This window comes from Gouania willdenowi, chromosome 19 (assembly GCF_900634775.1).
Source record: "Gouania willdenowi chromosome 19, fGouWil2.1, whole genome shotgun sequence".
NCBI lineage: Eukaryota > Metazoa > Chordata > Actinopteri > Blenniiformes > Gobiesocidae > Gouania > Gouania willdenowi.
Genome location: NC_041062.1, coordinates 3148269 through 3163761, shown reverse-complemented (window position 1 = coordinate 3163761; position 15493 = coordinate 3148269). Strand labels below are relative to the sequence as shown.

At 35.8% G+C, this 15493-nt stretch overlaps 1 protein-coding gene across 4 annotated transcripts; it reads left to right on the top strand.

Moving 5' to 3' along the window:
- Nucleotides 1-542: 542 nt before the first annotated feature.
- Nucleotides 543-15466, top strand: LOC114481761 (receptor-type tyrosine-protein phosphatase H-like). Of its 4 annotated transcripts, none has more exons than XM_028476796.1 (19): nt 543-882; nt 1907-1937; nt 2029-2298; nt 3287-3556; nt 4833-5102; nt 6091-6360; nt 7306-7563; nt 7649-7888; nt 9185-9451; nt 9545-9638; nt 9719-9766; nt 10930-11011; nt 11141-11231; nt 11765-11841; nt 11975-12109; nt 12255-12377; nt 13079-13239; nt 15052-15187; nt 15253-15466. In XM_028476796.1, the coding sequence occupies exons 1-19, from the start codon at nt 811-813 to the stop codon at nt 15379-15381; spliced, it is 3024 nt and encodes a 1007-aa protein (XP_028332597.1). In that variant the 5' UTR covers nt 543-810; the 3' UTR covers nt 15382-15466. The 4 variants fall into 4 exon arrangements, with proteins under 4 accessions (XP_028332597.1, XP_028332596.1, XP_028332599.1 ...); XM_028476795.1 differs by having other exon boundaries at nt 9716-9766; XM_028476798.1 differs by lacking the exon at nt 3287-3556 and having other exon boundaries at nt 9716-9766.
- The last annotated feature ends 27 nt before the right edge of the window (nt 15467-15493 follow it).

Below are 15493 nucleotides of genomic sequence, written 5' to 3'. Positions count from 1 at the left end.
TGAAGCCTTGTGTTTGTGATATTAGAGTTCATTTTTTATGATAGTGTAAATGCAAAATGATCTTACAAACAGTGCCCATATAACCATAAAAACAGACCCTTCTGCAAACATGGAATTAGCCATGAGCACTGTGCATGTGTATGTGGAATATGATTTTATTCAAATTTAGCAAGATGAGGAACATATACTGTATGTTTACGCCCTGTTTGTCTTCCCCTAGCGCTGCACAACACTCTCTTTGACTTATCAGCACTTTTATTGCAGATAAAAGCCATAAACAATAGCACACGTTCGTTCTCCCCGACATGGAGGCAATACATACTCCATGTTTCTGCATAGAAAGATAAAAAAGCAATGGGATTCCAAAAACTATTCGTACTCTGAATGTTTTGTTTGAGAATGGTGACCATATCCAAAATGCAGATTGTATAAAAAGCATTAATATACATATAAGGCTGATAGGTTCATTTGATTGACGAAGCATTTGACAATCAGCACACAGTAACCGTTAATAAGGAAGTAACAGGAGGGGCAAAGGTCTCTGTGGGCATACCAGTAAAGAAAAGAGAAGCAGTTCTTCACTTAGCTGATATGAAGGGAGCGGAGGTTAAAACAGGAGGACAAGGTTAAGGAATTAAAAGTCAACACCTCTGGAATAAAGTCAAGATTGGACTTCCTTCATCTGGTCCTGGAAGACGATTTATTAACAACTGTTGCTTTTAAAAACAAAACTGAAGCTGTTCAACTTCTGACCACAACTAAAGATCTGGACATGGTCATCGTTTGTGTGTAGTTTAGTGATTATTTACAATGTTAGAAGTTGTATCTGTTAAAAACCCCTCATATGGCTTTCTGCTGTGTGTCTGTGTGAGTCTGCTCTGGGTAAGTCTCTTTTATTTTACATGTTACTTTAATAGTGGCGCCCAAACTAAGAATATAGACTTTTTTCAGATTGTGAAATATGAATTAATTTTTCTGGCAACCGCAGCAACCTATTTTTGTTACTTCTTGTTCTTCCTGAGGGAATCAAGTGGCAAGAATGAGGAAATAGTGTTAAATAGACTGAGTGGGTAAATATGTTTATGTGTTTATTGCTATATTTGTATGACAGGAAGAAAAAGCTGTGTGCTGCTGGGCACTTCATGCTAGTGTTACAGATGGAAAAACGTATCAAAGAAAGTAGAGACAGATTATGATTTACAAATACTTGCAAATTCTGTATTTTATGATTTTAAACGATAAAGCATAAAGAAACTTAAAAAAAAAAAGCATTTAACATGCATGATTATTTAATACTGTATTCCACAAATTCTGATTTAGGGAAAAAGTTCTTAAAACAATATAAACGTCAAACATAAACTTATTTACCAAACTTAGTCATTTGTGCACTTGTTTGTTTGTTCTTTACATTTTGGTGTCTTTCTTCCATAAAGTTTATTAAAGTAGTAGATTGTATCTGAATGTCTTTGTATCTGTGCCATCTGAGGGGAAATCTACATTTTTCCCAGAAAAAAAGATCCATCGATAGGGATAAATAACACAGTGGTATTTTCTCTGTATTGTTGATCGTAAAAATAAAAAAAAAATCTTATTATAATTCTTTGAATTTATTATTTTAGATTAAAATTAAAGCTTTGTTTATTTACATATTTGGTGTTCGGCAAAAAGAAGAAAAACTAAGAACAGTATTCAACCGATTGACTAAATAAATGTATTCATTCATTAATGTATTTATAATTTAGTAGCTTTTAAGATGTATTTACTGTATGTTTATGATTTTTAAGAAAAGGGAAGTGAAGCCCCAGTAAATTTGGATTCACAATATGAGCTTTGATTTGAATGTTTCTATAGTTATATATATATATATATATATATATGTGTGTGTGTGTGCCTGTGTGTCTTTTAGGGTGCTAGCAACTCAAGCAGAGACCGACTGCGTAAGTGTGATATCCTGTTTCCGATTAAACTTTTAAAACCTCTACGAGCCAAATGTGACATTTTGTTGTTGTTTGTTTTAAATCTCTTTAGCTCCTGACAATGTTAGTAATGTGACCATAGTGACCCAGACTATGAACAGTATAACTCTGGAGTGGAACAAAGTCAACAACATTACAACATACACGTTACGATATGAAGATAACGGAGATGTCAAAGAGGACAACATCACAGCATCCAGTGCTGAGATGTCAGTGAAACATGTGGTTTCTTCTCTGAATGCTGGGAGAAGATACTGGTTCACCATCATCACTGAGTTTGAGAATCTCAGCAGCACTGGATTCAATTTTACAGCCGTGACAAGTAAGTGAACACTTTTATATCACTGATTGCTGCTAAACTGTGATAAAAATAGAATAAAATAAGCTTTAACTCAAAGGTTGCAGACAGTAGCTCACTTCATTTTCCATATTAATAAGGCTGGATCCTGTGCTGTAGGACCAGTATAGCAGCAGTGCTGAATTCTTCCTAGTTTCTGTTTAACATGGGGTTGAATGATGAAGGTATTTCCACTCAAGGTAACGGAGTGGAAAAAATAGAAATCGAACCTGCATTACAAAAAAGAAGAACAAAAACAAAAAACTATAGCGTTACTAGAAAGATAGTCTTTTCTTGCTTTATTAAGCAATCCACACTTGATATTACAGTGGGTTATTTTTTTCCTGAAACCAATGTTTAAAAGTAGACATTTTTTTTCCCACATTTGTGCCCCTAATAAAAATTTTGGCCAAATAATTCTTCAAAGCAAAATGATAACGATACAACCTAAAATATGAGCTTTCCTATTATTAGCCCCTGTACAGTACAGATTTATTGTTGTTTTCTTTTGCAGTTTATTTTGAAAAAATGGGGCTGCTTTTTCTGCACTATTAAGGTTCATTTTTGTAGTTTTCTTTTAAAGGTTGAAAATAATAGAAAACACAAATTTAACGGTGACACTCTACTTGTATTTTTTACATAAAGTCTGACATTACGCTGTCATTAGCATTAATAAGTTGTCATGAAGGCTGTCATTAGGTGTTAATCATTATCCTAACTCTACCTAACCACACTAGATCCCTCCACCTAACCCAAAAAATGCCAACATAGCTCCAAATGTGTCATAATTTAGCAAATGGCACTTATTGAAAGCCTTCATGACACCTTATTCATGATAATGACAGATAATGACAGCATATTATTATGGTATGGCTAATTATATTTCATGTATAGATTTCCATAGGATTGTAAATGTGTTTAAACTTCTAGTTAAAGCTTGTTTTAACTAAATAAAACTGGAAATTCTTTTCAGCTCCTCAAAATACGAAGAATGTGAAAGCAGTGACTCAAAATGAAAGCAGTATAACTCTGCAGTGGAACAAAGTCAACAACATTACAACATATACGTTACGATATGAAGATAACGGAGGTGTCAAAGAGGAAAACATCACAGCATCCAGTGCTGAGAAGTCAGTGAAACATGTGGTTTCTCCTCTGAATGCTGGGAGAAGATACCGGTTCACCATCATCACTGAGTTTGAGAATCTCAGCAGCACTGGATTCAATTTTACAGCCGTGACAAGTAAGTGAACACTTTTATATCACTGATTGCTGCTAAACTGTGATAAAAATAGAATAAAATAAGCTTTAACTCAAAGGTTGCAGACAGTAGCTCACTTCATTTTCCATATTAATAAGGCTGGATCCTGTGCTGTAGGACCAGTATAGCAGCAGTGCTGAATTCTTCCTCATTTCTGTTTAACATGGGGTTGAATGATGAAGGTATTTCCACTCAGTGGAGTGGACAACATGAAAGTTGCTCACAGCCATCACACACTGAGGTACATCTCAGTGGTTCCTGCTGTAATACCTAATGTGCTTTATTGCCTTTTTAAAAAATGACATTAAAAAGTTGTTCTGGGGTTTCCATGGATACGGTTGATGGTCACAGAGTGGAAAGGAAAAGGAAAAGTGCAGAAAATTGTCAATCGAACCTTTAATACAAAAATAAACTAGTGGAAACAGAAAACTGTAATTTTCCTGCTTTATTAATCAATAGACATTTGATATTTCAGTGGGTATTTTTTTCCTGAATACAATATGTTAAAAAAGTATCATAGTCAGACATATTTTTTTTCCGCATTTGTGTCTCTAATAAAAATGACTAAATACAACCAAAGAGGTGAGCTTTCTTATTAGTTCCTGTACAGATTTATTGGTGTTTTCTTTTGCAGTTTATTTTGAAAGAATGGGGCTGCTTTTTCTGCACTATTAAGGTTCATTTTTCTAGTTTTCTTTTAAAGGTTGAAAACAATAGAAAACACAAATTTAACGGTAACACTCTACTTGTATTTTATACATAAAGGCTGACATTACGCTGTCGTTATTATGACATGACACCTGTCATTAGCATTGATAAGTTGTCATGAAGGCTGTCATTAGGTGTCGTTCGCTACCCTAACTCTACCTAACCCCACTAGATCCCTCCACCTAACCCAAAAAATGCCAACATAGCTCTATAAATGTCATAATTCAGTGAAATGTGTCATAATTTAGCAAACGACACTTAATGAAAGCCTTCATGACACCTTTTTCATGCTAATGACAGATAATGTCAGCCTTATGTATAAAACTTCAAATAAAGTCTGACCAAATTTAACCTTCTATCCACACAGTGCTGCAAAAAGTACAAAGGCACTTTTAATTTTTAAATAATGAGGGTGTTTAGTTAGTCCTTGTATGTTTTATTATGGTATGGCTAATTATATTTCATGTATAGATTTCCATAGGATTGTAAATGTGTTTAAACTTCTAGTTAAAGCTTGTTTTAAATAAATAAAACTGGAAATTCTTTTCAGCTCCTCAAAATACGGAGAATGTGAGCGTGTTGACTCAAAATGAAAGCAGTATAACTCTGCAGTGGAACAAAGTCAACAACATCCTAACGTACACGTTACGATATGAAGATAACGGAGATGTCAAAGGGGACAACATCACAGCATCCAGTGCTGAGAAGTCAGTGAAACATGTGGTTTCTCCTCTGAATGCTGGGAGAAGATACAGGTTCACCATCATCACTAAGTTTGAGAAACTCAGCAGCACTGGAGTCAATTTTACAGCCGTGACAGGTAAGTGAACACTTTTATATCACTGATTGCTGCTAAACTGTGGTAAACATAAAATAAAATAAGCTTTAACTCAAAGGTTGCAGACAGTAGCTCACTTCATTTTCCATATTAATAAGGCTGGATCCTGTGCTGTAGGACCAGTATAGCAGCAGTGCTGAATTCTTCCTAATTTCTGTTTAACATGGGGTTGAATGATGAAGGTGTTTCCACTCAAGGTAACGGAGTGGAAAAAATAGAAATCGAACCTGCATTACAAAAAAGAAGAACAAAAACAAAAAACTATAGCGTTACTAGAAAGCTAGTCTTTTCTTGCTTTATTAAGCAATCCACACTTGATATTACAGTGGGTTATTTTTTTCCTGAAACCAATGTTTAAAAGTAGACATATTTTTTCCCACATTTGTGCCCCTAATAAAAATTTTGGCTGAATAATTCTTCAAAGCAAAATGATAACAATACAACCTAAAATATGAGCTTTCCTATTATTAGCCCCTGTACAGTACAGATTTATTGTTGTTTTCTTTTGCAGTTTATTTTGAAAAAATGGGGCTGCTTTTTCTGCACTATTAAGGTTCATTTTTGTAGTTTTCTTTTAAAGGTTGAAAATAATAGAAAACACAAATTTAACGGTGACACTCTACTTGTATTTTATACATAAAGTCTGACATTACGCTGTCATTAGCATTAATAAGTTGTCATGAAGGCTGTCATTAGGTGTTAATCATTATCCTAACTCTACCTAACCACACTAGATCCCTCCACCTAACCCAAAAAATGCCAACATAGCTCCAAATGTGTCATAATTTAGCAAACGGCACTTAATGAAAGCCTTCATGACACCTTATTCATGATAATGACAGATAATGACAGCATATTATTATGGTATGGCTAATTATATTTCATGTATAGATTTCCATAGGATTGCAAATGTGTTTAAACTTCTAGTTAAAGCTTGTTTTAACTAAATAAAACTGGAAATTCTTTTCAGCTCCTCAAAATACGAAGAATGTGAAAGCAGTGACTCAAAATGAAAGCAGTATAACTCTGCAGTGGAACAAAGTCAACAACATTACAACATATACGTTACGATATGAAGATAACGGAGGTGTCAAAGAGGAAAACATCACAGCATCCAGTGCTGAGAAGTCAGTGAAACATGTGGTTTCTCCTCTGAATGCTGGGAGAAGATACCGGTTCACCATCATCACTGAGTTTGAGAATCTCAGCAGCACTGGATTCAATTTTACAGCCGTGACAGGTAAGTGATGGTTCTAGGCAAGGTTGGGGTCAATTACATTTTCCATGTTCAATTAAATTATGATTACAATGACCAGTTTTTTCAAATTACAATTAAATTACAATTATTTTTATCCTCAGAAAGTCAATTACAATTATGTTCTCATTCACTTTGATAGAGTTTTTACAGCAAACATAAGAAATCACAGGAAGAATGAAGTAAAAACAATTCCAAGCATACATCTAGAGGACTCCACATCCCATAATGCAATGGGAGAAACCTTTACCACAATGTGAGAGGGTTTACAGTGGAGATCAAAACAAACTTTCAAGCGGCAATTTCAACTTTTTACATCTTCTTTTTCTTTTTTCAAAACTCTTATTATGACACATTTTTGTCACTCAATTAACGATGATTTGCACATTTGGTATAGTAATTATGTGCATTAAAACAAACAACAAAGGATGAACCAAAAAAGTCAATAACAAGAGTCGCAATAACAGTTACAGTAGGAATAACAGCAACAATAGTATTAAACAAATAGTCGAGCAGAGCAATAGATATTGGATACTAATTAAATTAAAAAAGAGGGTCACAAAAAATCAGAATGTAGACATATATGTATATATACACCCACATACTCATAGATATACTGTATGTAAGTATATATGTAAAGTAAAATTTATGAAGTCAATAAAAAAAATACAGAAAAAATGATATATTATTAAAAAAACCCAAAATGATAATTAATTAAATAAAATTTGGGATAGGTCAGATGGTAAATGGAGGTTCAATAACGTACTGTACCAGTGTGTGCAAAGTTACAAAAGATTACACTTAGATCTTATTTTTTTTTTTTTTAGCAAGAACTATACTGTCTGATAAAAAAAAATATCTCCAGCAGCTTTAAAATTTGCAATTTATGATTGTCAACAATAAAGTGAATAATTATTTCCCTTTCATCAGTTCCTCTGGCAGTGGAGTCGATCACGGTGTCTGAACGTTCTGTGAATGCCGTAACCCTGACATGGAAACACACAAACCAAGCCTGGGCCTACAATGTTCTCATCGATGAGCGTCATGAGTCGGTTTCTACAGACACCTCCTCTGAAACGGTGTCACATAGTGTCAAAGGTCTTCAGCCTGGAACCAAGTACACAATCAACGTGATCACCACGTTCTCTGGATTCAATAGCTCGCCTTCCCCAGTCGTCACGGTGACAGGTACAAAACGCCATCATCACAGTTTTATTTCAAAGCAATAAAGTCTCAGTTTTGCATGAATCCAACTTGTTTTAATCCCCCTCAGCCATTGACTGCAGTCGGGTAAACTGGCACATTAACTCCACGTCAATCCAAGGAACGGTGGAAGGCTTGTTCACAAGTGCAACTGCCACTAATAGCACAGTAACTCACAACAGTACACAGATTAGAATCGTGTCCTTCACTGACCTCTACCCAGGTGCAAGCTATGAGATCACTTTGGAGTATCTGGATCGTAATATATCGGACACAGCTTTAACTCAGTGCAACCACAGCCTACTCCTCCGTAAGTACATCCGTCTGAGTCTCGTGTGTTAAAGAGATCCTCTACGGTTTTTACAAAAGTGGCCTAAAACCTTTGAAATGTACTTATTAGAAGATCTATGCAGAACAAAACACATTATTTTGCACCATATTCGTGTTCCTCCATTTTGAAAATGTGATTGATGATGTCACACGGCCCCACTGCCTGTAAACATCCCATTGTTTCCTATTCGAGTGAAACATTCACACTGCTTTTTAGAACATTTAGCTAGCACTTTAGATCATTTAGCAGCATTTTAGAACATTTAGCTAGCACTTTAGATCATTTAGCAGCATTTTAGAACATTTAACTAGCATTTAGCAGCTTTTCTAGTCAAAATAACAAAGGACCCCCTCCCAAAAGGATGTCAATTCTCAAGGTTGGAACGTCTTCAACAGTCTGATTATTCGCTTAACTTCAACCTTCAAAGCATTAGCCGTGCACTGTTTAAGGGAGAGTAAAGGCCTCTTAGGAGAGCTCTTCTCAGCTTCATTGTCTACTACCAAACCACAGGGTTAGAACTGTCGCCCTCTGCGGTCACAGATGTTTTTTCGGGTCACAGCTGTTTTCATTCTCTTTCGGTAAACAAAAGAGGTTAACATCAACATATTTTAATTTTCCTGATTATTTAGGGCAAACAAAAGCAGCACAAGTTGTAATTTTGACTGAAAAAGCTACTAAATGATCTAAAATGCTAACTAAATGACCTAAAAAAACTGCTAATTGATCTAAAAAAAACTGCTAAATGACCTAAAAAGCTACTAAATGATCTAAAAATCAGGCTGAATGTTTCACTCCAATAGAAAACAATGGGAAGTTTACAGGCAGTGGGGCCGTGTGACATCATCAATCACGTGATTTCAAGATGGCAAAACAGGCTCTAAAACTGTAAATTAGTCCTATTTTTTTAAAAGTTAATAAAATGAATATGGTGCAAAATAATGAATTTTGTTAGGCATAGATCTTTGAACAAGAACATTACAAATATTTTAAGAAGCCAAACTTGATCAAACAGTGGATCCCTTTAATGTTTGTCTCGTAAAATCTAAACCAGTGATTTTCAACCAATTCTGCAGTGGTTTATGGTCTCGCTGTAAAACTACTAGTTCAAATAGTCCAGACATTTTTTTAGTTTTTATTTATTTGGTTTTTTTTTTACACTACAAGATAAAATGTGGATAATGTATTCTTTAAAAGTGAAATTGGTGTGTTGAACTCTATTGACATGAACGAGATTGTAGTATTTTCTGCTCAAGATCCAATTATTGTTTTCCTCAGCCCCTTCGTCCATTGTGAATGCTCACTGCGACTACTGGGGATCAGGTTACTCTATCCGAGTTGTCTGGGATGCACCTTATGGTTTGTGGACTCACGTGGAAGTGAACGTGACGGGGGAAAACGTCCTCGTTTCTGAGAATGATAAACGCCATACCATCATTAATGGATTTCAGCCGGCCCAAACATATGGAGTGTCTGTCAGTTTACGTTACGAGGAGAGGATGAGCGAGAGGGCCTTTGTGTTTGACTGCTCGACCGATCCCAGAGGTGAGAACCAGCGGTTGAAGCACTTTTAATTGATTATAACAGATTTAAAAGTGATCAATCCACATTTGCTTGATGGTTTAATTTTTTTTGAAGGAGTCATCGCAGGTTCAGTGATGGCGGTGCTGATATTTATTATCCTGGTCTGTGCTGCTGCCTTCATATTTCTGAAAAAGCCAAACCTCATGAGGTCAGTAGGTTACAGTACAGTAAGATATATTTCCACAGTGTGAGTACACCAGTTTAACTCATGATTTTTCTCTCAAGCAGGAAAAATCCATTTATTGGCGATTCCAAACTATCTCAGAAAAAGGACAAGTGAGTATGATTCATCGTCATCTGTATATATATTTTATATTCTATAATATTCTTTTAATTTAGAAATGTTAACATACATGTACAGTCACTGACATTTCCATTTTTATTTATATTTTATACATATATTCATTTAAACACAAAATAACCCTCCCATTCAGCTACAAATATAAATATTAAAAAATGAGGACTCTCACCAGTGATTGAATTCAATTGAATTCAACTTTATTTATATAGTGCAAATTACAATAGTCATCTCGTAGAGCCTATCTAAATATACAATTCTTAAGAAAAAAGCCAACAGTTCCCCATGAACATGTATCAGCTACAGTGGGGAGAAAAAAACTCAAATTTAACGGGAATAAATCTCCAGCAGAACCAGATAGAGCAAATAGATCAAACAAAAGACAAAACGTAAAATAAATGCATATTAATAAAATTAAAATAAATCATTTCATACCCAGAGTCATCATTGCTTTCACCAAGGAAAAAAAAATGAATAGATAAGTTATAATAAAGACATAAAATGGAAAATATACTGCTAGGTTAATCATCAAATTTCTTATATTAAAGGTGAAGCATGTTTTAAAGCAGACGTAGACAACTTTTATCAATTTTGTGCATTTCTGTCATCCTTTTGTGTGTTTTTCCTGTAAAATACATGTTTTTTGGAATTGTATTGTGTATTTGTGCTGCCATTTTGCATTTTTTGGAGTAATTTTTATGTATTTCTGTTGTCGTTTTGCTTGTTTGTTAGTACTGTGGGTTTGTGGAGTAATTTTTTTAATGTTTTTCTTGTCTTTTTGTGTACTTTTGTGTGTTTTTGGAGTATTTTCTGTGTTTTTCTCTTGTCTTTTACTGTATTTTCCTGCAATGTTGTAATTATACTCTGTGTTTTTTAATGTATTCTTGCTTTTGTTTTGTGTATTTTTCTGTCATTTTGTACATTTACTATGGGGGCCACATAAAATTAGACAGAGGGCCACATATGGCTCCCGGGCCGCCAGTTGCCTATGTCTGTTTTAAAGGGACAAACTGCTGCAGCTCACTCAAAAATGACAAATTCCTAATTTCAACTATTTATGTATCTAAAGTTACCAGTCATGATGCTTATGAGAATATGAAATCTATCATTGGCAGCGATTGTTTTGCTTTTTTTTTTAAAGAGCTATACCCATCACAAAGTTTCCAGATCACTTCGCTCTCATGAGTCTGGATGAGGACAGAGGCTTCGGAGAGGAATATGAGGTGAGTGGAACACTTGATTGTTTTTGATTCTTCTTCTTCCTCGTCCACTTCTTCCTATTTTATGACCCATTATGTCTTCACTTGTTTCATTTAATTATCTGTCGTAAACACTGTAACACTTCCACATAGAATCTGAGTCCTGTAGGCACTGAACAGACACAAAGGGTTGCAACGTTACCAGAGAACAAAGACAAGAACCGCTTCAGTAATGTTCTGCCCTGTGAGTTAATCCACACTTCCTATTCCTACACAAATATGTTGTTATAATGTGATGCAGTATTGTTTAACTCAATTTTGTCCATTTTGAGTCGCTTTAGTCTATTTTGTCATTATGAGCATTTCTATTGCCATTTTTTCCGTATTCTTCGGTGATTTTGTGCGTTTTTGTTGTCATTTTACATATTTTTCTGTCTTTGTGTGTGTTTGTGGTCATTCCGTGTGTTTTGGCAGTCATTTTGTGTATTTTTGTTGTAATTTTCTGTATTTTTCTATCATTTTGTGTATTTTTGTTGTAATTTTCTGTATTTTTCTATCATTTTGTGTATTTTTGTTGTAATTTTCTGTATTTTTCTGTCATTTTGTGTATTTTTGTTGTAATTTTCTGTATTTTTCTATCATTTTGTGTATTTTTGTTGTAATTTTCTGTATTTTTCTATCATTTTGTGTATTTTTGTTGTAATTTTCTGTATTTTTCTATCATTTTGTGTATTTTTGCTTTAATTTTCTGAATTTACTTTTTTCTTCATATCATAGACGACTGGAATCGTGTGAAGCTGAATACATTCACATCAAACGAGGGGTCCGACTACATCAATGCCAGTTACATGCCAGTGGGTATTATTTACTGTTGATAACCTATGATTGCATTTATTAAACCAATCAAAACAAACCCTGACATTGATCTTGTAAGAAAGGATCGATCTGATTTATGGTCATGTAGTTTCTCCTGCAAATGTGTTTTAGGGTTACAACAGCAACAGAGAGTTCATTGCCACTCAGGGTCCTCTTCCATCAACCGTCAACGATTTCTGGAGAATGATCTGGGAACAAAGAGTGAAAGGCATCGTCATGGTAACCAACTGCAACGAGAGAGGAAAGGTACGTTTCCTGCAAACCAGGAAGGATTTACTGCCTCTCAGTCACGTGTGTTTATTTATTTATCAGCAACAAAAACGATGAATGACTTTGATCATTCTTCTTATTCCATATATACTGTACTCATAATAATGTTTCCTTTCCCCAGATAAAGTGTGAGAAGTATTGGCCTGACAGGAACCAGTCTCTGCTGTACGGAGAGCAGCTGGTCACCCACAGATATGAGCAACAGGACATTAACTGGACTTTACGGGAATTCAGCCTTAAACACGTATAAATCTTTTGTTTGTTTTTTAAATTTGGACCATCTACAGCATAAGGGTCAAACTCAAGGCCCGGGGGCCAATTACGGCCCCTTAGAGCATCCATTATGGCCCGCAGGAGACAGTAAAAATCGACAGAAAAAAACATTTAGAATCAATGTGTACAATGTAAATAATCAATTAATCCGATTGTAGATATTAACTTGACAATATTTGCAAAGGGCTCACATGTTTATATTCAATGGGTATATCATATATTTATATCATGTGATGGCAGTCATTCTGAAATGCAAATTGTTGATAGAATTCTTAATTTTTATGCCATTTTTCCACAAAGTTTCCCCAAAGTGGATAAAAAATCCTCCACAAAATCAAGTAAATTTAGGTGATATGTAACTTATTGCTTAGATATTGTTGGTGCCTTACATACTTTTCATATCATTTAAACGTGGAAGTGCAAAGTAGGGCATATTATTGTTGATATTTCTTGTTTTCCCACATAAAATCTGTGGCTCACTTGCAATAAAACTGGTCTGTATTTGGCCCCTGATCTATAGTTATATGCCACACACTTCACCTGAACTCTACAGCTAGAATGTGGATACTTTCTTAACTTAGATGTCCCCCACCTATTATTTGATAATTAAATATCGTGGAAACACATCCACGCGGTGACTGAACTTCTCTGTATAAATGTTGTTCTGCATAGAAAAGCACGTCGGAGGAACGCACGCTGAAACACTTCCACTTCACAGTGTGGCCTGATCACGGAGTCCCGCAGGGCACAGAAATCCTGATCCTGTTCAGAGAACTGATGAGGCAGCACATAGAAAGAGAAGCAACAGGAACACCCACTGTGGTTCACTGCAGGTAACGCACCGAAACGCACAGTGGTTCCAAAACAGGGGTACGCAATGTCACTACAGGGGGTACTTGAGAGATGAAAAAATATAGGGTTTTATAGGGCTGGGTGATATGGACCAAAACTCTTATCGTTTTCTCAAAATAACGATATACGATATTATTAATCTTGATAAGTGTAAATCATTCTGTTATGATTGTGCTTCATCGCTTGCCGTACTGGTCAACAGTGCGCATGGTCCACCTCTCGGAAGAAAAGTATCCCATGCAAGTAGTTCTACAGATACAGTCACGTTGTGAAGTTGTGAATAAACCAACTAAAGACTCACTGTGGACTCCTCGCACGTTTCTACAAGTTTATTTAAAATTACGTCTGACCATAAACACAATTTCTAGGTTAAATCTGCTGATGCAAAATGCCACACAGATGCATTTATTAACAAACAGCTGCCAGCCATTTTCAGAGCAGACAACCACATATTGCGAGGTGTTTTAGGTGATTTTCACTGATTTTTAAAGACCCACGGAATATGTTGTACTGACAATCTGAAATCTGAAAGATCAGAATAATTTTGTTTCTAGCCTGTTTCGTTCTTCCGTAATCAGCAGTTGAATAGAGGTAAGTTATACACAAATCGCCAGTTTGTGACAAAAAGCTGAGAAAAACGTCTTTTTCTGAAAAAAGCTAGTCGTGACTTTTAAACATTTTCTTTTTCTTTAATGACACAAACATTAGTTTCCTTCTATAAAACTACAAAAACAAGACTGAAACCGGGCTTTTGATGGCAACATTATTATTATTATTTTGCTATCTAGGTCAGAACTGAATGGTTCGCTTACTGTATTTTGCGTTCCTCCAAGTCTCTCCCCCGTCATTCTCCACACACGCAACTTCCTCCTTCTCCCGGATGTGCCGAGTGTCACCGCTTGCCCCGTTTTTTGACCGTTTTCTCTCACCATCACGACACTCTCAATCGTCCACTTAGTTCCACACATGCTCTGGTCGTGTGCGACTCTGCTGTGAGCTTCAGCATCAACTCTCGTAGTGCCATTTCCTATCTCGTTAACTCCTTTCCTTTTCCTCTGCCCATCATGGGTGATCTCTCATCCAAAGGTGCGCTGCTGCCACCTACATGGCTCCAGTGGTCACTACATCATGGTACAAGTTAGATATTCACAGGAGAGCTTATGAAGGTACATGTTGCAAAATGTGATGTGAGCTTGTGTATAAAAAATCTACACACACGTGAAATAAATTTAATGTCACAAATGATGGGAAAAAAATTTAGAGACTGATATTTACACATAAAATTACAGCTGCAAACTTGTAATCCAACATTTATTCACTTTTTTTTTCAATTAATTGTGTAAAAATGATCGTTTACAACTACAACTCTCCGGTTACAACTTCTCCAATCTGCCGCTACAGATGCACAAACTACTTTTCTCGTGTGAATCTGCGCTGCTTGAGTTTTGCAACACATTTTGCGAGACATCTCTAGCAAAACTGATTCGTGCTCGTAAAAAGGTTTGCAAGCTCACTGCTTTCCTACATCTCAAAAAGAAATCAACAGTATTATAAAAGATTTTTTGGCAATAATGTAAATAGATGTAGTGTTTAAATTGAGATAAAAGTGTTTCCTTGCTGCGAATGTACAAAAACTTTTTAGAAATCAATTTAATGTATTTCAATACACACAAAAAGCTGAATTACTATGAGGAAAATTTACAAAAATTAGTATCCAGTGATAGGTTTGCGCTCTGACGTAGAGTAAAAAGCTGAAGGACAGACTGATGTTTATGTGTGTATGTGTGTGTCAGTGCTGGAGTGGGGAGAACAGGCACCATCATCGCCCTGGACGTTCTGCTGCAGCAGCTGCAGAAGGAACGAGCCGTGGGAATCAATGCGTTTGTTCACAAGATGAGGCTCCATCGACCCCACATGGTGCAGACGGAGGTAAACCAGCAGCCATCGGGAGGAGAACTCACGGATAAATAAATAAACTCTGTGTCCCTTTGCAGTCGCAGTACGTGTTCCTGCACCAGTGCATCATGGACTACCTGCAGCCGACGCAGAGGAGCAACGAAGGCATATACGAGAACGTAGACACGATTTACGTCAACGCCACCGCACTAAAGGAGCTTCGTTAGTTTAGAGAGAAAAACCATCGCCTGGTCCACTGTTTGCACTCATTTCTAAAGCACTTAATGTAAAAATAAACCCAAACGTGATCTACATGCTGTATGTTTCTGTAAACTGTAT

Coding starts and splice junctions, on each gene's coding strand:
- LOC114481761 (XM_028476795.1), top strand. CDS start 811: ATGTTAGAAGTTGTATCTGTTAAAAACCCCTCATATGGCTTTCTGCTG. Junction 2,299..3,286: donor CAATTTTACAGCCGTGACAA/GTAAGTGAACAC, acceptor AATTCTTTTCAG/CTCCTCAAAATACGAAGAAT. Junction 5,103..6,090: donor CAATTTTACAGCCGTGACAG/GTAAGTGAACAC, acceptor AATTCTTTTCAG/CTCCTCAAAATACGAAGAAT.